This window comes from Tyto alba, unplaced genomic scaffold, assembly GCF_018691265.1.
Source record: "Tyto alba isolate M040663 unplaced genomic scaffold, T.alba_DEE_v4.0 Super-Scaffold_18, whole genome shotgun sequence".
NCBI lineage: Eukaryota > Metazoa > Chordata > Aves > Strigiformes > Tytonidae > Tyto > Tyto alba.
In genome coordinates, this window is record NW_024881280.1 from 9,069,324 (window position 1) to 9,092,537 (window position 23,214).

At 42.7% G+C, this 23,214-nt stretch overlaps 1 protein-coding gene across 1 annotated transcript in view; it reads left to right on the forward strand.

The window, feature by feature from the left end:
• STARD9 (StAR related lipid transfer domain containing 9) overlaps positions 1 to 22,208 on the forward strand; it is a 119,530-nt gene extending 97,322 nt beyond the window's left edge. The window contains exons 24-34 of the mRNA XM_042790852.1: positions 8 to 11,227; positions 12,046 to 12,234; positions 13,019 to 13,202; positions 14,536 to 14,682; positions 15,315 to 15,420; positions 16,573 to 16,715; positions 17,367 to 17,431; positions 17,520 to 17,725; positions 18,059 to 18,138; positions 18,535 to 18,693; positions 19,670 to 22,208. Coding sequence (XP_042646786.1) covers positions 8 to 11,227; positions 12,046 to 12,234; positions 13,019 to 13,202; positions 14,536 to 14,682; positions 15,315 to 15,420; positions 16,573 to 16,715; positions 17,367 to 17,431; positions 17,520 to 17,725; positions 18,059 to 18,138; positions 18,535 to 18,693; positions 19,670 to 19,771 — 12,601 coding nt within the window. The 3' untranslated portion in view covers positions 19,772 to 22,208. The remainder of the gene's footprint in view (positions 1 to 7; positions 11,228 to 12,045; positions 12,235 to 13,018; positions 13,203 to 14,535; positions 14,683 to 15,314; positions 15,421 to 16,572; positions 16,716 to 17,366; positions 17,432 to 17,519; positions 17,726 to 18,058; positions 18,139 to 18,534; positions 18,694 to 19,669) is intronic.
• The last annotated feature ends 1,006 nt before the right edge of the window (positions 22,209 to 23,214 follow it).

A 23,214-nucleotide genomic window follows, 5' to 3' on the forward strand; every position in this document is an offset into this window, starting at 1 on the left:
TCCACAGCTGTTTGTTGAAGAGGCAGACTGTCTCAAAGTTATCTACCTCACCAAATATTGATCAATGCTGTGAAGGCAGTACAACAGGGAGACTGTCATCTGTAGAATATCTTTACAGAAGAGGTAAAGATGTTTCTGGGAGTGATGACCTTAATGATGAAACAGGGATCTCCTTTTCAGTCCAGAGGCAGCTAACTGAAAAACAAAAAACATCTTCATTTGGAAATAAAAAAGGAGCAGAAAAAGACTCTAATGATTCAGCTATCATGGCTTATATCAGCAAAAACGATCAAAAAATTGAAAAGTCGGGTGGCAACCCAGGGCAAGCTGGATCTCAAAACCAGACCTCTAAAGGCTCCTCTCCTGATCTTTTTAAGGAGGAAGGTGAGCCTGAAACCTTTATTACAGGGACAAGAATGACAAAAGCAAAGGTGCTAAGAGATTTAAGTCAGCCTGCAAGTAGCAATCTAGAACAAAACAAAGCTCAGGTATCCAGTAAAAAGACTAGAGTGGATATCAATGGAAAAGGCCACAGGTCATCTCCAGAAAGCTTTCCTAAAGAAAAGAAGAAAACAGTCTATGGAAACCCACCATCGGTGCATCTAAACCAAACAGCTAAGAACTGGAAGAGGGAGCCAAACTCAGCCTTGCCAAGTCATGAGAAATCATCAGTGGAACAGCAAGAATTTCTGATGGTGGCAACATCAGTAGGAAATCTCACTAAGATAAACATACAGGCACCACTCTCTTACATTGAAAAAAAGTGGCACAGTGCTGAGATGCTAAGTGCTGGAGTGTCCAAAACAGCCACAGATGTGCTGGAGAACTGGCAAGAGGATGATGAAAATGAGATTTCTGATACTGACAGTTCCTATTCTGTAGATTCTCTCTCCTGTACTTATGCAAAAGCTTTCACAGAGAAACTGAAACAAGAAGATTTTGACAGAAATAAATGTCTTGCTAACCCAGAAGATTCTGAGAGCGATGACAGTCAAATGTCACAAGACTCTCTGGTAGAAAAGGAAAATAAAGCCAAAAATCAAAATAAAAACCGATTTCACAAGTCAAAGTCCCACCATGAGCCAACTAAGCTTTGCAAAAGCAGAACCGATCACCACATTTCATCTTTGGTGACATCATACACAGCTCATAGGACACTGGGAAAGCCTGAAAGAAGCTTTTCTCTGGACAGCTTAGCTGATGGAGAAGAGATGCCAGCAGAAGATCCAGTAGAAGAATCCAAATCTGATTCATCTGATGAAATACCAGCAGAGATTTTTTGGAAGTTACAAACTCCTAAATCACCAACTCTACAGACTGAAGAAGACCATGAGTCCAAGACCTGTGACAGAGACACAGAAGAGACAGATTATGAACTGAAGCTGAGCAGTTCCTTTTATTTGGACAGTAAACCACAGCCTCCCTCCAGTAGTGCTTGCAAGCAGTTGCTGAGGGGGTCGAAAGTCTCCTTTGTAGAACAAGAAAGGTCTCCTGATAGAAGAGTGTATTATGCAAGTGGGAATCCTTTGCTTACTACTGATGCTTGGTCCTGTGACTCAAAGGTTGACATCAGCAGCCCCAGAATAACAGCACCTTCTTCCCATGAAAATTTGGAATTTCAAGAAGCTCACCTGTGCTCTTTGCGCAAACCAGAGCTTTGGCTGAAGAAAGATGATCTGAAGCAGTCAGCTGCTGAAGTTTCTTTTGTTTCTGGCTCTAAGCAGATACGTAACATTACTCATTTATCACATCGTATAAATGAAATAAACACAGTTTTCTCCTCTGACGCGTCAGAAGTACCTTTACCTGAAACAACAACTGCAAGCAGAGCTTCTGGGAGTGGATCATTAAATGAGATTCTTAAGGGATGGACAAACTCTAATGAAAATTCTTCCTTAGAATCTCAAGATGCAGTGTCCTCATTTGTTAGCTCAGTAGGACCAAGCTCCTCTTTTGTTCCTATTTCAGCAAAGCACGATTATTATGAACATTCAAGGTCAAATCATCCTGAACAGGAACAACTTAATGAAATATCTACTTATAGGTCTACCACTGAATGCACACAAACATTCAGCTGTTTGGAAGGCACCTCCGCCACAGACTGCTTGTCACTGGTGTCTAGGAAAGAGGAGGATTCTCTCCCTACAATTCATCCAGAACTGCCAAAAGATCACAATCTGAAAAAAAAGCCTTTTATTTCTGCGTTGCCTATACACATTTTGGAGCAGAGAAGTGGTTGTGTAGATGCAGATTTAGAAGATGATTTCTTCAGAACTTTTGAAAAAGATGACCTCGATGATGATTACAATAACTTCACGACAAAATCGAGTATGACAGATTCAGGCAGCAGAAGTGCATCTGTCAGTGCACCTGCTGCTGAATCTTCTACAGGACTTGCTTGTGATATGACCTCAACACAGACATCCACATTAAAACAAGTCAAATTTGGAAACCATGGGCAGCTTTTTCCAAGAAGGGAAATACCAATGTGTTGTGATGAAGGTTTCTTTCTCAGTGACTTAACAAATAAAAACTGCTCTCTAGTAAGCAGTTACAAGCTTCAGACATTGTCTGAACAAGAAGCAGAATCAGCTGTTACAGCAGGTCTCCTCAAATCTGGGGAGAGTAATTTGGAAACAATGCAAGAAACGGATTATGAACAACTATCTGCAGAAGATATAACAAGAGAGACAGGTTTTTCCTCACAGAAGACAACATATCGATGTAACCCTTTAGGTTTTGCTCACAATGCAAGTTACGACCAATCTGCAACACCAATAGAGATGGCTCAAAAAGAGATTATCTGTATGGAAGCAAGCACAGAGAGTTTGTCAGAGATTGTGCCAGAGGTGCCTTCATTCAGAGATAATGAAGAATACGAACCAAAGGATGAAGACTTGTCTTCACTGAATCATTACGAATTCAAAAGCAAACCTGTTTCAAAAAACTATTCCCATGAATATGCTTTAGCAGACAGTCAGGCAAGTTGCTTATCCCAACAAATTTCAGAAAATACTACGTTATGCATTGATAATATAAGAGAAGAAAGCAATGAAAGCAAAGAACACAGTGTCTTGAATTCTCAGGCTATAGTTCAGAAAGAATTTTCATCCAAATTTGAAAACTTTGTGGCAAATGAAGTAAGTTATCTCATAATGAATGTAAATGAGAAAGACACAGAGTCCTTCCCTGCTGCTATTTGTGAGAGTACAAATGATTTTCTCCCAGAATCCAGTTCAAGCATATTTTACGAAGCTTCAACAAAAACTGATCTTTTTCAAAGTGCATCTGAGACTGAAAATTATGATGAACTATTGGAGCACGTCACAATATGCAATGCTACATCTAATCTTACTGTGGAAGTCAGTGACACGGAAAGTTGTTCAGATGTACATTCTGACTGCCTTTGCACAACATGCTCTTCAAAGTCAACAGGGCAGAAAAACAGTACACATAAGACAAGTGACATTTCTGTGGAATTCGATGCAGCCATTCTCTTGGAAACAGAAACAGAGAACAAATCTTTATGTGAATCGAGAGAAGAGAAAGAAGCCTTTTTTGAAAGTGATTTCCCAGAGGATATCTTGCTTGTTGAAGATGATGTAAACTCACAGTCAGTAAGAGTATTTGAATACGACACACATACATCAGCTACTGTTTCTCAAGAGGAGACTCCGTGTATAAATAAAGAATCCAAGTTTTTAAGAAACCCAGAAACAGATTCAGAAGAAACTGTGGTTCCTTATGAGAATACAAAAGCAAACACTGGTGAAGAAATAACACAATTAATCAATAGTGCAATCGACTTTAAAAAAAATGCATTGGAAATAAAATCCAGGCAGATTGAAAGTTTACCTCACTACCCAGTAGCCAAAGTCCAAAGTGTAACTGAAGACAGGAGTGGAGATGATTTTAAAGGCATTAGTCTATCTCAGAATCCAAAGAACCCCATTGATACTGTAGCTTGTGAAGTTCAGTGTGAGTTTTATACAAATCTGTGCCTGACGCATGAAGAGGTGGAGAAAGATGATCTGCAGGTAGCCAGCACCAGGGTAGAACACACTCAGGAATCAAAAGCACGTGTGCATTCTGGCAGCCACCTTGAAACAAACAGCTTTTGCCAAAAAGAGAAAAGTGAGAAAATAGAAATAGGTGTTTATTCACCAGAGTTTTCTGTTGCTCCCAAAACCACTCCATCAGCTGTGTGTTCCCCCACAATAGATATTACTGAGAATACTTCAGGCTTCCTTAATGCTTGTGAGGGGCTTCTACAGACTAACAGAACAATAGAAAATGTCTTTAATACAGAGGATGTAGCTGCAACGGTACTGATCACAAGTAAGCAAGGAAATAATTTAGCAAAACGTGAAAATGAAGGACAAGTAAATTCTAGCAATTTAATTGAGCATTGTGTACCAAACTGTTTGCCCCAGGAAGATGAGGTTAATGAATGTGAAGTGACTGGGAGTGAAGAACAAATTATCATGACAAACACTGAGGGGCTGATTATTACAAGGCAAGAAGCCATATGCTCAGATGAAAATGGTTTGTTTACTGAAGAGTCTCGAGCTCCATATCAGATGTATTGTGACAGAGATGACAAAGAGGAAATTTTAGATCAATTTAAGATCCCTGAAAGATACCTGACAGCTTCAGGACTAGAACAAAATATGCTCTTAGAAGATGATTCAAGATACCATGATCCTACTGAAACGAGTGAAGGTGGTGGCTCACTGGACTCTGTTACTGATACAAGAAATGCAGTCATGAAAGATACTGATGCATATTCAGTTGATGATAGTACTGGTATTGACCAATATAGACCTGAACAAGAACTTAAAAGTCTCCACATTAAAGAGGACAGCCATACGTATATGAGTTGCTCTGTGCAATATCCTGAGTATGGCACCTCAGGAAACTTGAATGCGAGTGTCGTTAGAAAAAGACCTGATATTTGTGAATTGGATCCAGTAGGCTCTAGAGCTGAGGAGGAGCAAGTGCGTTTGATGAATCTAGTACAAGTGGCCAAAACAGAGAAGGAAAAGCAGATGTTCGTTGAAAACACGGAGGAGGTAGAACTGATCATTTTACAAAACATGAATGAACTATTCCCTGAAAACAAAGACAGCTGCCAAATGACACGTGATGACAGCAGATTAAATGAAATCTTAAGAGAAGGCCAGTGGGTGTCTACAAGCTTTCCTAGAAATAATGAAGATATCAGCAAGCAACAAAATCCACCAGCAACACTGAAGTCTACTGAAAAAACCCAAGAAGGTTCATTTAAAGACTCCCCATTCCAGTCTGTAAATCACCTTTTGTATCTTGGAGTAAGTGATGATTCTCATCTTGTTCAAGATGTTCCCACCACATTGAAAAGACATACAAAACCAGCTAACAGCAGTGTTGGAAAAGGAGCTGTTCTGCCTTACTATGAAACACTAATGGAGAGTGAGGTCTGTGTTGTTACGCCTGTTACAGCCAACAAAATGGGAGAAGACAACTATCTTTCTGATAAAACGCAAAGTAAGAATGTAGCTTTTCTGCATGCCAGGACCACACAGGACAGGCAGGAGGAAGAATCCTTTGTATTTAACAGTGCACCTGATTATACCTTATCTGGGCAACCTGTCAATGAGAACAGCTCTTGCACTCCCTGCAGTGCAGGCGGTCCCGAGTCTGAAACTGCTGTCCATCAGCAAGGGGCCGAAGGAAACTCATTTTCCTTGGAAAAATTAGATTCTTCTGAAGATGTAATTCAGGATGTTAACAACGCTCATGAAGAACACGGTGTGGATTTAATAGTCAATAAGCTATCAAAAGACTGCCTTAATTCCATAGAAGATACAGCTCAAGAGGAAAAGGGTACCGTTGCGCCTGATTCACTGCTCTTGGATAATTCAAACCTGATTGCTTCTTCAGAAAAAGAAGAAATGGAAGTTATAGGGCGGGGGGAAGTGCATTCTTTACTAGAACTCTCTTCACAAAAAATGTTTCATGATAGTAATACAAGTCAGAAAGTACTTCATTTGGGGGGTTTATCACAGCATGATGAGAAGGAGAAAATTTTAAGCAAAAGCTATGCTACAACAAACAGTAAAAATGAAAATGCAGAGTTTCCTGGTGTAGCTGGTTATCAACATGAGCCCAGGCAAAATCAGGAACACGGCACTTCTGAAAAGCGTTGTGTAGACCACCTAGGCAGCACTGTTTCTGAGAATGCTTCAACCCTTTCAGGAGGCCTGACCAAGTCTTCATGGAAAAATCCACATTACAATAAAGAGTTTCTAAATTATAGTAGGAACTCAGACACTTCTGAATGTTCTCCTGGTCTCCTGAATCAGCCAGCATTATCTGCAGATGTTTTGATTGCCAGCAATGGAGACAAAGGTAAAAACGATGCGGTTCTCTTTGAGGAAACAAAATACTTTGAAAGTGAATCAACTGATTTAAGTGTATTTATAACTTTTTCTGGTGTTTGTCAAAAAGGAGACGAAAGGAAAAATAATTCTGCAGTTGCAGAAGCCACATATGCTCAGAATAATAAACTCCCTGAAAATGTTGCAGGAACAGATCAAATGGAGAAAATAATTCAAGATTCTTTCCAGAATTGCAATGACATAAAAGAAAATGAAGTTAATGAGTACTCACAGCACTACAGTAACGCTTCTAGTGTGACTGTACCAGAATCGGGCTCGCTTGCTGTTCAGAGCCGAGGACAGACTGGCAGTAAAGAATCAAAGTCTCTTCCATCCTACTTTGCAGCAGATACTCCAACTGATACACCGTTTCAAAGCTCCAAGAACTTCGGTGCCTTTGACGCTTCTTGTTTACTTGATGACTCAAAATCTCTAATATTTAGTCAGCTTGAGGACTCACTTGAGGACATGTTTTTGACTGAGCAGGTGTCGTCCAGTTCTGCAGGTGTGTGCTCTGTAAAAGAAGATTTTCCCCAAGCATTTGCAAGTGCCAATCATCCATCCCTAGCACCATTTTCAGAATCTTCTTTAACTGCAGATATAGACCATGTTGAAACCGGCACACGTGATATTGCACATGTGAGTATATTGAAATGTTCTCCACTTGCTGTTTTGCAAATACAAGACACTCAGTCTGATAAGGCTGTGGTATTTGATGAGCCAATACATGCCTCAGGGAGTATTTTACTTTCTCTTGCAAAAGAAAACAGGCATTGTCCAGTATCAGACACGGACTCCACCTCATATAAAAGTTCTGCTGTAGATGGGGAACCTGTGTATGGAAGTAATCATAAAAAATTTGACAATGATATAGAAGATGATCAGCACTACTGGGGTAAAGTTCCACCACAAGAAGCTGGAAGAGACCACAGAGATAAAGTACTAAATCGTAATTCTCTTCTATTACCATCATTACCTTTTTGGGATAGTGGAAGGGCAATTCTTGCTAGAGAGGGACAAATGAGAAAAGTACTTAACAGAAATGAGGACGAACTGCATTCAAGTACTGAGGCTGAACATTTTGCAGTAAAGACAGAGCAGGGAAAAACATTGAGTAGAGAACCAGTTGAAAAGCAAACTAACGTATCCTCAAATTCTGCAAATGAATTAAGAGGCTCAGAAGTTACAGTGTTGGAAAACCTGTGTCCAGGAGATGGGGATGCTGAGCACAACCGCAGTTCATTTAGTCCAACATATCCCACATACAGCAGAAGCACCGATCCCAGACGACTGTATCGCACTGTCTTGGGCTTTGAAAAAAACCCTGCAGATCTGCAAGGTAATTGTCACAATGTGCCTACAGGTGAACAGATAGAACAGGTGCCAGATAGAACAGATTCAGATGGTAGAAGAGAGATTTTACTTTGCAAAAATAATACAGGTACAAGTGCCGATAGCCCTGCTGATGGTGCTGATGCAGACAACTGTTCAACAACAGCAGACACTATAATGAGGAATAAGACTCTGAAATCAGAGAGACTAAATTTTTCGGTAATGAATAATGAAAGTACTTCCGGAAAGTTTTTACCAGAAAACCATGATCTGCCTCCTCAAGAATCCAAATCGGTGCAATTCAGGAACAGAAGATTATATTCTACTACACAGAATACGAAGAGCTGTAAGCAAAATGAACAGAGACCTTGTTTACAAAGTCACAGACTATCAGCCCCAGCTATTGCCATCTTCTCTGATACAGAATATATTTTGGAAGCTTCATCTAAGGCAGATCCTTTGTTATATTCTGTATCTAAGTCACTACAAGATTTAAATATGAGTGTAGAGCCTCCATCACCGACTGAAGATGATCTTCACGGAACTGAAGGATTTTCAAAGCAGGAATCAAAGAGCTTTCTACAGGTTAAATCTAAACCCAAATTTCAGCAAAGAATGGCACAAACCCAGAAGCTTGTGAACTGTGATCCCCAAAATTTTGCAACAAGAACACAAAGCAGCCAGTCTTTAGAAGACTGTACTACTCAACCTCCACCATCCTTACTTCACACAGCCCATAGTTCTGTGGGTGCAGAAGCAAATGTCCATTCAAAGAGTAGTTCTGTAGCTCAGTGTAGTGAAGGGAAAGTTGAAGAAGCTGGATACCAGCCAGAAACAGATATATTTTTGCAAGACCATAAAGATACGATGCATTTTAGTTCAAGTGATATCAACCCATATATTCATCTATGGCAACAAGATGGGAAGTGCAAGATTGGCTGGAAACAGTATGTTTTTGGAAGTGCAAGTGATGTCTCTTGCAATCAAATTCCTTTAAACCTGGAAAATGGTAAAGTTATGAGATGTTCCAGTGTAGACAATGGATTGAATTCTCACAGTTCTCCTTTTCATTCTCATCTCAGTTCGTATGCTACAGCAAAAGTTTTATCGAGCACTTTAAGCAGCATTAAAGGTCTTCAAGGATGGGACAATGTCAGACAAGACTTTCAATCTGCATACTCAAGTGACAGTACCAAGCAGTACAGCAACATATCCAGTGAAACATTGGAAACTAATCCAGAAAATAACACTGCTGAACTTGAGAATCCTTCTGCACAACCTGGCACCTCTTCAGTGCAGGTTGATGAAATCGTACTTTTATATCCTTCCGAGTCTGAAAGGTCTTCCAGAAAACTTCCGGGGTTTACATGTGAGCAGGGAACGCAAACAGCAAGTACAGGACGGTATAAAAGGCAGAGAAGACATCAGAGAAGCTATACGGATGTTTCTTCAAGAAAGCAGGAAACAAACAGAGATTTATTTCATCAACCTTCCTCTTGGACAAGCATGCAGAACCTATCCATGCATCTGTCACAGCTTCTTCAGAACACTTCTGAGCTGCTGGGAAACCTCTCCCAACAGAGTATCATAGATAATGAGCAGAATGCCAAAAGCAACCAAAGAGGAACTGAAGAGTCTGCAAAGGCTACTAGATCAGATAGCTGCACTCAGACTACAGCAGATGTAGGCACTCAAACTGAGATTTTGGAAGAACCTCAAAGCAAATATGAAGAAAAACAAGTGGAGGCAAAATTGGAAAATGAATTGAGGGTAACTCAGGCAGTAAACGCTGATTGGAAAGGAATAGGTGCAGGGGCAGTGGGTAAGATTACCAAAGGGAAAGGGGAAACACTCTCTCCTGAAGAAAGACCACAAGAACAAACAGGGATGAGAAATCTGGGTGATCCTGACTTCCATGACAGTCTTGACAGCATTTTGGAAGACTCCTTTATGCGCCTGCCTCTCTTACCCAGAACCTCCACTCCTATTTTAGATTTTCAAAAACCTTCATTAAACATACAGCAGAATGTTGCTTTTGCTGGTACCAGAGTTTCATCTGTCACATCATCATCACTGAGTTCAGGACAAGATGGTTCTTCATGCACTGTAGTTAGCAGCCCTACTAATAGCATTTCTCAATCTCCAGCATCTTACACTCAGGGTAAAAGAAGGCTCAGCGAACTAGAGGTCCCAGCAGAAAGGAAGTTTTGTTACAAAAACACCCTGCTAGTCGATAGGGCTTCTTCCCCTATTCTTACTCTTAGTGCTAGTCCCAGCAGCCAGGCTGCTTTTAGCAAGCCTGTCTGCCCTGTTAAGGAACCTCTGGGATATTCCAGCGATGCTTCAAGTCCCCTTCACCACCAGAGAAAGCAGAAGGCAGGTCCGGAGTCGAGCACGCAACCTCAGGTGGACAATTTTTCACAGACAGAAACGGACAGTGATTCTAGTGCTATTAGAGAACTTAAGGGCATAAGAAAGAAATCCAGAAGTTTCTCACATGAGAAAGCAGCCAAAGAGCTTTTAGGACAGGATGGTTCAGAAGACGGGGAACAACAGCGTAGACGCCCGGTTGACACCCACACTGCCATTTGTGCGGAACGGCTGTATCACTCCAGCAGTATGTTGGAGGTGTCGGGCCACGGGGGAGTTTTCACAGGCGATGCCAGAGACCGCAGTCCCCTGGCACGTTCACTTCATTGCATGTATGTTACGAGGGGAGGAAGAGGCTCTTCGGCTGGAATCGGACACATAAAATATGTTGGTAATTCTGATACTGCTTTGATTCATAACTACGCACCTCCAAATGCTGACTTACTTTATAATCAAAAAATTAGTGCCACTTGTTCAAGAAAGACAAATGACGGCACATCCTCGGAACCCCTGGTAGAAGCATCTTCTCTACAATTTCATGATTTCTTCTGGAAAAATGAAAACACCTGCCCTCCCCCGCTCTCTGATGTAAGCGATGTGCAGACTTCCTTCCAAGATGACAATACAGGTTCTGTCACTGAAAGCGAGTGTGACACTGAAATTCCTCTCAACAAAAGCACTACTTTCACAAAGCCTTACAGGCCTCGGAGCTACAGCCTCCGTGACTTACCCATACACAATAAATTTAGCAACTGGTGTGGTGTTAAGGGCAGCCCACCTCCTTCGTTACTCAGCTTGAGTGGCAGCGTGACCGATTTACCAAGTCAGGCAGAGAAGAAACCTAGAAGCACACGAGCAACAGAAATGGAAGGGAAATCCCAGCTTTCTGACAGCAGGAGCAGAGAGATCGAGAGGCTTCAGAGAGAGCGCGCTCAGATCATGTCTGGCATTCACCTGGACCTGCATCAGCACCCCCTGACCGTGGAACTGGCCGAGGCAAAGCTCAACTACGGCATCGGGGAAACGGACGCGCTGCTGAGGGTCCTTCAGAGCGGGACTGCGGAGGACCAGGTGGCGATTCCAGTGAAGCAGCAACTTTATGAAAGGTAAATTACTCTAAAGTAGTGTTGTATTAAGTATTTTGACGCTTCGTGTACGCTTCATGCAACGTAAATAATGTAGTAATGAGCACTTAATCACTTAGTTACACTGAGCGAACTACATGTGAAGAGATACAGTATTGCGCTTATTTTATATGCAGTCAAGGAATGCATTTAAGAAAAAATTTGGGAAGCACTTCAAGAAAATAGGGAAAAGTATAAGATTTGATACAATTCAAATCTAGTGTCACCCCACTCTTAAAATTTCTAAAAGCTATGAGAGTGATTGTTTGTACCTGGTGATTATGGGAAAGTGTTTCATTGGTTTATTGCAATGTAAAAATAATTGATACATCCTGTTTATGGGAATATCTCGTTCATGCTTCTGTGAATAAATGCTGCTGTGTGAATAGGCAAAACCAAATTTAAAAAACCCATAAATACACAAAGTAAATTATTTAAAAAATCAAGATCTTAGATTCGTGTGATTGGATTATAGAACTCAGTTTACGAGGCTGTTGCAGCTAAAAAAAAATCAGCAGTAGCTCCATTAGTCTCCATTCTCAATTTGCCTCTCAGCCATTATAGGCAGTAACCAAGACTCTTATTTATTTCCTACTGTTACAAAAGCAGTGGAGTTGTAAAATTTCTGCATCATCTGTTAGCGTGTGTCTAAAGGGGTATTTGCAGGGGGAGTGTATGGTACCAGATTCCTATAAATTTTACATTACAAAGCTACCTAATATTTAAGTGTTTTTAAAAAATCAGAAACGGTAATTTTGCAGGGTGCGTTTTTGTCACCTCTAATCATGTTTCCCTGACAGACACATGAGAACTATTGAAACTCTGAGGAAGGAAAGAGAAAAAAGGCTGCAAAGAAGCCGAAGTCTGAGTCCTCAAAAGCATTTGAGTCTGTTGCAGACACTGGATGCAAGTCAGAGGGATCTAGATCTCCCCAGCAGACGCCGAGAATATCTGCAACAACTGAGAAGAGATGTGGTGGAAAATACCAGGTAGGGCACAAGAAACCCTTCTTTTGGCCAAACGTACATCAGCCGTGTTCGCAAGGGGTGCAGGTCAGTGGCTCTGACTGGTGCCCAAGACTTCTGTGGCAAAAGAATTCTCAATGTGGAAGTGTTAAACTTTGGTCTAGAAAGGGCTGTCAGGAAAAACATGTGCCTGATTTTAGAAAACTTTCATTAAAATCTTCCATGTAGTTTATTTCAGTTCATAACAAGTGTCTGATTTATTTTATGTGTATGATGTATAGGGACAGCCGAGTATTCGGTCTTGACTCATTATAGAACAATCTGTCGTCTTATTCCTTCACTAACATAAAAGCCACATGAAATAGTTAAGTTTCAGGTTAAGTATCAAAAAACTTCTGCAACCCTTCACCATTTAGAATTTGAGTTTCTCATTCTCCACTATGTCCCCTAAATGACTTTTGCTTCCTTTGCAGTAGGTCAGGAGATGGTTATTTTCCCAACACAATTATTTTGCCTGTGATATGCCAAAGCGGTGACCTTAGATCATATGGAGAGCTGACTTAGAAACCAGTGCAGTCGCTGGAGTAATCTCAGTGGTAAACTGGATTTTACAATCTGGATAGTTTTCCAAGGTTAATGTCCATGCAGCCTTTAGTGAGCAAAGACAAATTTTCCGGAGGCTAAGGGGGTGGTTTTTAATTGCTTTTCTGGCAAGTTTTCCTGTTGCGTGCTGAAAAATGATTTCCTTGCAGCATTTTGACAGGTGACCCCATTCCAAGTAATTATGTGTGTTTTCCCCCACTTACAGAGTTCAAGAACCGAAACGAAGAAGCATTCAGCATCCTTCAGACATTGAACTGTTGCTCCAAGACTACCAGAGGGCACGAGAGGAAACCAAAACTGAAATTGCCCGAGCTAGGGACAAACTTCGGGAGAGAGCTGAGCAAGAAAAAAGGCGTATACGGGAACAAATATTTTCTCAGTTACAGAAGGTGAGCGTTACAGAGGAAATCGTTATGCATTATTCACATCCATGCATTTAAAAAACAAAACTTTTCCATGGCCAAGTAATTAATTCTCCTGTTTGACACACATCAGTGTAGAAAACCCAAAGAACTAAATGCAAATTTGTTCTTAAGGAAATCTCAGTAATACTGAACTGATACTGTTCATGCCTCTGAACTTACATCTTCCTGAAGCCACATTGTATGTACGAGGAACTCGTCATGTTTCCTCACTGGCTAGAGCTTGCACAGCCATCCTGTGGGGCATCTGCTCAGTCTGTGGAAGAGTTTTGCTAAGGTAAACTGAGTTTATTTCAGTATATACTTAAAACACAAAGGCCTTTATTTTCTTTCTTCTATTTCTCTTTTTAGGTTGTCCTCCGTGTGTGTATTCGTCCTGTACTTTTGTTTTTTTCTTCTACACTTTGTTACCTGTCGTGCAGAGTCTGGCAAGTGTGTGCATTTCTCTCCCAGGTGCAAGGACACCACCTCGCTGGGCTGGGTCTGTTCTGCCCAGGTTCAGGCTGTACGTTTCTGCTGTAACCTTTGTCACTGCCTGACAACGCAGCTTCAGTCGTGGCTGCAGGCCTCCTCTCCTCACACCTGTGTACCTGGTGGGAGAAGTGGTGAACACTCCTCATTTCACTGCTCTGCACCCTTTAAGGCACCTCAAATTCAGGCACCTCCACTGGGTGACTGTATCTTACCACATCTGCTGCCACATTTTTCTTGTGAAATGTAGGCGTGGTTCACCTGAGTAGGAAAACCAAACATAACACCACCCTTGAAAGTATAAATAATATTGATGTTTTCAGAATTTTCTTATTACGTAATTTTTATTTCATCTTCTGGGCTGTCATTGAGCAGCTGCATCCATTAAAGAAAAATCTTCAGTCTTTAACAACTGCATTTGAGCAGCAAGTTAAGTCTGGGGCTACTGGAGAAGTAAGCAAAGAGCAACAAATGGAACTGAGAAGTGATCTTTTTTTAAACTTCATTTTTCCCTTAAAAACATCCTAGCTTTGGTTTCATAGCCTGGACTCTCATCTGTAAAGAATAACAACAGCAGAAGCTGCATTTTCTCAGACTTCCAGGTTTTACGCGGCGATTTGCTCTATGGCTTATATAATCTTAGTCTTTCAGACGAGCCTGCTTATTTCATACTTTCTTTATGACAACAGCTGTTGCCCTGTGAGCATTCCTTGAAAGAAACTGGACTTCAAATTATTCCTCTTTCACCTTTCACTGCAATTATCACTGATTTAACTAGCTGTTGTGCAGAGTAAGTTTTTCGGTTGTAATATTGCGATACCTACTGCAGGAAGAAGCGCGGCTGAAGTCCCTCGCAAGCACAAGCACTTTGTGCACAGACTCCAGCCTCAGCCTCTCCTCGGGCCCGACGTCTGGCTACAACAGCAGTAATACCGCTACGTACACTGCAAGTAACCTCAGCAGCCAGGACGGGCAGGTGAGAAACTACTGGGCTGTGAGACTGATGTCTCCTGATGCTTTGACACGACGAGAGAACGTAGGAACAGAACCTTTTTCTGAGATGGTTTGTATTCTGTCACAGCTCTCGAGCAGGACAAGTTGGTGTCACTCGTACACAGAGGGGTGACATGGGCTGGAGGGAGTATTACCATGTAATGGCAAAGGACAGCAACACACTTATTTTTATTGAGTGCCTTTTTTTTTTTTAAATTCATAGATAAAAAAGATAGTGTTACCATTGTCAGTAATGTCACATGCTGTCAAATGTTTTAGAAACAAGCCTGTTCTTGTGATAAATCAGCATCTGATCTTCTCAGTGCGCTTCCCTCAGTGACGCACCGACTTAGGAGTTTGTGTGAATGTGAACTTCCCTGCAGTTACTTTTTGCAGCGTGCACTTGTGCTAGCTCCTCACACTTGGTTTGCTGAATTTCCTGAGTCATGGTATCACTTCATAAGCAGGGGCAAGGCAAAGGAGTCACCTTATGATAAAGGGAAGCTTCCAACCTTGTAAGGCAGACATGCTATCAGTATTCCTCTTGCTATGTAACATAATTTATTTTCCCTGGTTCACACCAAAAGCTCTCACTTCTATTCTTTCTTAAATCAGGTTTATTTTGGAAATGCTTTGCTTTCAAGAGATACACGAGGTCGTTCAGCTGTTAGAAAGAGTCAGCTGTATGTGTTAGAGCAACTACAGAAGGATTCAGAGTTTGGTAAGTAGAATATACATCTGCTTGAGTTGTATCCCAAAGCCTAATGAGATTTGCCATTTATGCAAATCAAAATCTTATTAGATTCTCGGCATTTTGAGGATGACCCTACCATTACATGACTGCAGAAAAATACTGTCAACCAGTAGCCAGAGCTTGCTCAGAATTTATTGAAACAGTAAATGGTGATTTGGTCCCTCTGAAGTTGGTCTTTCGATGTGGTGACACCGAAGTACAGTGTTCTGAGAGATGAGGATGATGCTCTGAATGAATCAAGGGAGCCTGGGGGGGCTAAAGCTGCAACAAGTACAGGATTGTACATGCAAGTTCTTATTTTTATCCTCGAGGCTGATGTTGCCTTTTCTTTTTTAGGTTATTTTATTAGCTTGTATGTGGTAGTAACTGTTAAACTTGAGTAATGCAAGATGTACCTGCAGGAACCAATACACAGATTGTCTGGATGTCGTGGTTTGGGCCTGGTTGGCAGCCAACCACCACACAGCAGCTCTCTCTCCCTTCTCTTCCAGCAATAAGAAGGGACAGAGAGCCAGGCTTGGGGTTCAAGAAAGGACTGGGAGGGGGAAAAAATCCCCCTTTTATGATCACGAGCAAAAGGCAGACTCGTTAGGGGAAGGAAAAAAGAACATACATTTATTGCAGACAGTAACAACACATAACAGAGTAGGACAGTGAGAAGCATTGCCACAGCTTGAGAACACCTTCCCCCCACCCCTCCCTTCATATAGTGAGCATGACATTCCGTGATACGGAATATTTCACTGGCCAGTTTGGGTCAGGTGCTGTGGCCGTGCTCCCTCCCTGCTCCCTGTGCCCTGGCGCACAGGCAGGACATGGGGAGTCGGAGAGTCCTTGAAGTCTCCGTAGCAGCTGAAAACATCAGTGTGCTGTCAGCATTCTTCTCATACCAAACCCAAAGCTAAATCCAAAACACAGCACTCATCTGGTCCCTGAAAAGGAATATTAACTCTATTTCAGCCCAAACTGGGCTGCTAGACAAGGGGTGGCACCAGTCCTTCATTAGGACCAGGTGCACTGGGTGCTCCAAGGGAGGGTTTGAGTCCCTACACCTGCAGAACAGTGATGGGTTTCCTTTTAATTTTTTTTATTCCCCTATGGCTTTTTTGTTTCCCACAGACACCAGCACAGTTCAGCCACCCCTTCCTTCTAGTAGCATCAGCTGTAGGTTCACTCATGGATTAACTATTTCTGTCAGCTCCTCTTCAACAAAAGGATACCAAGATTTATCCAAACGTATCTTGGCTAATGCTACTACCGAGGTAAGTAAATAAGCAAAGTTTTCCACCTGTTCCTATACCTTCTACTGGAAGTTGTAGCAAAAATGGGTGGGACAAGCCTCGTTGCACTGCACTGCCAGGAGCTGCCTGCAGCAGGGGGATTCTGAAGAGCCTCTCGCACCTTTCTGAAATGTCTGAGTGAAGCTGGTGAAAGTGCTGAATTCCTCCAGTGCCCAAGAACTACAGCCCAGGTTTTATGTATCCGTGCAGGGCAAGACACAAGAAGGGAACCACACCAACTGCCAATTTCAGAGCAGGTAGAATCACTTCATCATTGCTTGGAGATGTATGTTCCTCCCATCTCCCATTTGCTCACAATAGTTTAGGGTAGTATATCAGGCTTAGGTCTGTGTGTGTATATATATATATATACGTGTGTGTGTGTGTATATTATACACACATATATATACACGTATGTGTGTGTATATATATGTATGCTCCTTCAGCAGAGACTAGGACAGGCAAGTCAGCCTGGCTGTTAATACTAAGAACTGCTAGCACTGTGAAACTATTTGTGGTAAAGCCATTGTAGTAGATTAGAGTAGAAGATAGTGTAGCAGCCTGTAAAAGCTGAACACAATTTACAGTTTATACAACTTCCTCTTACCTGTACATTTGTGATTGTTTTCTAAGGTAATGGCCGCATGCTCTCATAACCTGAGGAATCTCTACACATGCCAGGCAGCAGCTGGTTGGAAGTAAGTTTATGGCAGGGCTTTATAGTGGGAGGCCACCTTAGGTACTCGGCCCTCGTGTGTGCAAATACCTTCCATTTGTCTTCGACAGATACCAATGCACAGAAAAAGAGGTGCTGGTTTATTACAAAGTGTTCCCTTCAGCAACAAGGCACGGGTTTCTGGGCGCGGGAGTGATCGAAAGACCTCTTCCCTGTGTGTGGGGACTAGTGAGGGATCCTGGCAAACAGCACCTGTACAACAGAACTATCAACACAGCTCGAATACACAAGAAGGTAACCAGCCATATTCAGCTGGGTGAGTATCAGCACACCTGACTGGCCACCACTGTCACCAGGTACTTTCTCAGCTGAGCTTGTCAGCTGGGAAGAAATTTAGAGGCACCCTATTTCATTTGCGAAAGGAGGATAGTATTAAACACATCTCACTGCAGCACAACAGCTCGAGCCGGGGGTTTAGAAGTAAAAATAAAGCTTAAGCAGCTTGAAAAAGCATCTTAACTAGAGCTCTGCTCTTGGGCAAAAAGAAGTCAAAATAAAATATGCATGTGCATTTAAGGGGTGGGGGGAAATTGTGACAATTTAAAGTTATCAAAATCTAATTCCCCTTCTTTTGGGTGTTTTTTCACAGTATATTTAGTGACCGACACCTCCCTGTGTTACCTGAAGCAACCGCGGGACTTCTGCTGCATTACTGTAGAAGCCAAAGAGGTAAAGTAAATGTTCTCTCTGAAGCACAGAGGAGTAATTGTTCAGAACTCGTGGTCCAAGGACAAAGGAAAGAAGGAAGGAAAACCCATGCTTGTATTTCCAGATGTGACAGTGTAATAGGAGGAAAAGCCAGGCTGATACAACACAAGTGAACTATGTATAAAACCTTCTTGTGAGTGACAGTTGTCAACTAAGCCCCATTAGGCAGTTACACAGCTTGTTCTGATTACAAATGTGCAAGATTATGACAAATTATTTAATAAACGAAAAATATTATTTCTTCTTAAAAGAGCTCTTAAGTACTATGAGAAATACGCCTCATGGCAAACAAAGAGAACATGACTATATGCAGAAAAGTTTTCTCAGACTGTCATTTTCACACTCTGCCCCGTGCAGGAGAACTTGTCTGTCTTGGCTATCCAGTCTGTCTACGACGCATCCATGCCTCACCCTTGTGAAGAAGTGGTGCGAGGGGAGATTTTGCCAAGTGCTTGGATACTGGAACCTGACGTTGTGAATGGAAGAGACATCACCAGAGTTATTTACATGGCACAGGTAGGATTGCGCTGTAGGTCCAAAAGAGTTGTTACATATCCGAACACTTATGAGCTGGTAAACTACAAAAAATCTGATGGTCCACTCCATGAAGTTTATGAAGTGAAAACACCTAAAAGTCACCTCCCCTTCACACTGTTACTGAGCATGATGTACTGTAATCAGAGAGAATCTTACTAGGATCGTGCTGAAGCACATGATCCCACGTTTGTAGAGCATCTGAAGCTGCTCCCTTGGATACCTTCTGTAAAGGCTTATTAGCAATTCCAGTGTAGGTTCTGTTCTCAGACGGTGAGCCAGTAGGGGTTGGGTTTGCATTTTCATCTTGCTGGGGACACAGGAAGCCCACCTCAGGTTATGCTGTTTTCAAAATGCACGGAAATACTCGTCGTTAACTTCCCGTAACTGAAATCATTAATTCTTCACACTTAACAGATACAAAAGAGGAGTCAAGATTAGGATTCCAGTTAAGAAAATCCTGCCATCCACTTGTTACATACTCATCTGAAAAGCAGGTGCTCTCAGACAGTGGTACCGAGTACTTAAAAGTGTCCAAAGAGGAAACCATGTGTGTAATTAATTTTAAAGTGCTCGTCTGAGTGCTAAGTGGCATTAGTCCTTTCAACTTACATATATAAAACATGTTTTTAAGATACAATTGTAAAAAACATTAAATTGTACTATAGTGCATTGTAAAATGCATATGCTTTGTACAGGCATATACATTTTCAGTTGCACTGTATCTGTCTCAAACTAGTAATACTTAATCTAAGCTCAAACTCAAAAGCAGTGTGGGCCACACCTGCCTGAAGTAACGTCAAATAGCAAAGCTCTGGAAAGTGTCGGGAGGGAAAAGATACAAACTGCCCAGTACTGCTAGCATCAGGCTGGGCGCTGCTGCCGGGCTTACCATCCCATCCTTGGAGCAGCAGCGGCGCCTCTGTTCACCCCGTGCCCTTCCTTCTGCTCCCTGCAGGTGGACCTTGGTGCCCCGGCCATCCCCGCCCGGCTCCTGAGCTCCATTGCGAAGCGCCAGCCGCTGGTGATCGCCCGCCTGGCCCACTTCCTTGCTGGGTAACGCCCGGGGCGCAGCCGGCCCCTTCCCAGCAGCTGGAAGTTCACAGAGAGCCACAAGCATCCGTAAGGGTAACGCAAAACGGTGGCTGCTGCCACGGTCACAGTCAGGCCTCGCTGGAGGAGCCTGCCTGCTAACCTTGGACTGTACAAAAGTAGAGTTAGGAAAAAAAGGATCCTTTCTTTTAGCCAGCGCTGCGCGGAATAAACCCAGCAAGTTTCACGGGGAGCCTGTCCTCCTGCAGACAGGCAACAGCACACGTAGGGCTTGAGACCTTTTACAAGCTCCCGGGTAGAACTGCAAAGCCACTTTAATGCTGAGATAAGTAACAAATGCAGAATTCCTAACAGTGTAGATAAATCATTATTTAACTTAGCCAGCTGGCTGTACTTCCCCTTGAGAAGGGGAGTTAAACCAGCACGATACCCACTAGTCATCCTACACCTTGGACAGATTTTTCTCATGTACTTGCCTGACTGCTTGCAGCCCGTGTCAGGTATTTCAGATGGCCACTACTCTATGCAGCACCCGTGGAAACCACCACACCTCAGGACACAGTTTTACTGCACTGCAGATTTAGGTGCTTTGATACAAAGAAGCCAAACTGACAGTTGTAAACAGTGACACTTTGTCATTAATAGGGAGTAGTACCGAGACATCAGCTTGTTTCTAGAACAAAGAGTAGCTCCAGCATTTTTCCACACTGGCTTTTTCCATCAGCCCTCCTACACTTCTACCCAAATGCATTAAGAGTTGGAAATCCAGCCTGAGCCTGGTCTTACCGCACTTTGTTCCTCACATGAAACGTGACCAGCTGTCTCGCTGCAGCGACTACAGACTCTTCCCACTCCCTCATGGTATTTCTGTTGAGCTTAGTCCAGCCCTCCTGCTGTCAGGCTTTACATGTTTGTTCAACACACTCCCTCGTTTGGTCACACATTCCTAAAATATTAAATAGCTGAATAACTTCATTTAGTTCTTCAGCACAACAGTAAAGAATCACTTTAGATATCTAAGCAATAAAGGCTGCTGTGATATGCTTGCTTCAGCTCAAAAAAAGCCCACGTTGCTCAAGAAGCTGTTGCACTTCAAGTTTGTCAAGTGAGAGATACGTAGTCAAGCAGCCACCTTACCAGAGTCAGCACCTGCTACTTCACCAGTTACTTTCAGTAAAAGATGCATTTTCCCAGCAGACAGGGAGGGCAGTGAGCAGCACTTCCCACCTTTCAGCTCAAGAACCAGGATCTACTTTTACTAGATCTTTGCACTGGTGTAATTTTGGCTCTCAGCTTCTATGTTACTTCTTAAGTTTTAAAAGCAAAGATAATAGCTATTTTAAATGGATATTTAAGAAAATAGCAGTTTTGAGACATACTGGCCCCAAGGCTTTTTTTTCCCCCCCTAAACTATGCCGGGGAGGATAACAAAACCTTTCACTTACTTACAAATTTACTTTGTTTTATCTTTAGCCGGTCACGGTTACAATCTTACCACCACTCTGTTACCCATCTCTCCGGGTGGTGCTCAGCCTTTTCTTCAGAGCCTGCCCAGCTGGGTCAGGGCACGGATCACACCAAGTGGCACACATCTGCCACAGCCCCGCAAGGAGAAAGGGGCAACCCGCCACAAAGTTTTCTGCAACTGAGCAAAAAGGTCGGATTTCCAGACAGGCAACCTGTCAGGCAGTGCCCCCGTTTGGTGGAAACCGAGAAAGGAAGCGCGAGCAAGGCAGCAGGTAACAGCCCTAGGAAAAACGAGCAGAACCAGCCCCACAAGGTATTGGCTTTGTCCCTAGTGCTGCTTCTGGATTTCTGGAGGAGGTAGGGGAGGTCTTCATACGATCCACAAAAGATTTGCTCAGTGCTTCACTTTTTTTCCCTTTTATTTTTGGACATGGCACTAGTGATAAAGCAGTTTGCGTAGGAAAAACATCTAGGGGGACTCCTGTTGATCAACGATGCCAGTGCCTATGAAGGATAATGTCTTATTGTACAGTGCATCAGATGTTTATTTTTATATATACATAAGATTTTTTTCTATGTTTACAAATTAAGTTATTTATATATGCTTGTTTTGAAGCGTTTTTATATGCTATCAAAGCTAAGTTTTATTTTTATCAGTATTGGAATTAATGTAACTTTTTTTTTAATACAATCCTCAATTGATACTAAAAAGCCTATTTATATGAATGTTTTCCTTTGCAAATATAACACTTTATGGTACCAGTTAATGTACGGCATTGGTTTGTTCGGAAGGCAGAAATAAAAACCCAGCAGCTCTCTAATTTGTTAATCTACAGTGGGCAAAACCCAACTTCCAGTAAGTTACTGCTGAGCAGTAGATGATCAAACCAATTGAATTGTACCACCTACTGTTGCATCTCTGCTCTTAATCAAGATTGCTATTTTCATACCCACAATAAATGATATTTTCTACACAAGAAAACGTGCCCCGTGTTGTTTTGCTCCAGCTAAGGTAGATACCCACCTGTGGAACTATACTGGACGGAGAAGTAACTCAGAGGTGAGCTTATGGTGTGAGATGGAGGTCTCCTACTCACCTGCTGTGCGTGGAGTACGGAGTTGTGGCGCAAGAGTCAGGAAGCCAGTCACTGCTTCGAGTGTTTGGTTTTGGTGACACAGGGGGCGTCGTCCAAGCAAAGGTGATTTTTGTTTTGTTTTGAAGCAAGGCACTGGCTGGCAGCTCCTTCTGGAGTCCAGTTACACAACTCCCCTGACCTGCACGTCCAGACAGAAGTGAACGGAATTCCATTTTTCCTCCTTTTCTTTTGAGAGTTAGGAGCTTGCAGTAGGACAGACTGACAGAAGGGAGCCACGCGCTCCGACACTGTGGGCTCTGCTCTCCTCCTCGCTTGCACGACAGCTAGAGGAAGAGGTAAGATGCCTGAAGCACTCCAAGCAGTCTTCCAGCCCCGTGTGACTGCAGCGAGTCACACGTCCTCACGGGAAGGGTCCCGCCGCTGCCTCTCCCTGGGCACACCACAGTTGTTCCTCAGGTTTGGGTACCGAGCCGGGTGTCCGGCTTTCCAGAGCAACCGCGCGCTGCCCAGGAACGAGAGCAACTGCGTGGAGATGCAGGAACATGGAAACAGAGGTGGGGGCTGTTTCTTACCTGCTGGTTTCCCTGGAAGAGCTGACCTCCTCCTGCCCACTGCGGCACAGCTCTGCCCTCTGGAAGGAGTAAACTGCTCCTGGGGCTTGGTCACCTTCTAAACAGAAATTTCCAAGCATGTTGTGTTAGAGAAAGATAAATCAGGTAAGTCGATTTCATGACCACAGTGACCACAGTATCTGTGCAAAGTTTTCAAATACCCAAATAGCATCAGTCCCAGAGCTGAGTGCGCTGTTTGAACCGTTCTTTGATTCAGGCTTCTTCCCCTCCCCTCCCCTCCCCACCCTTACATAACAAAATGAAGTTACATTTCA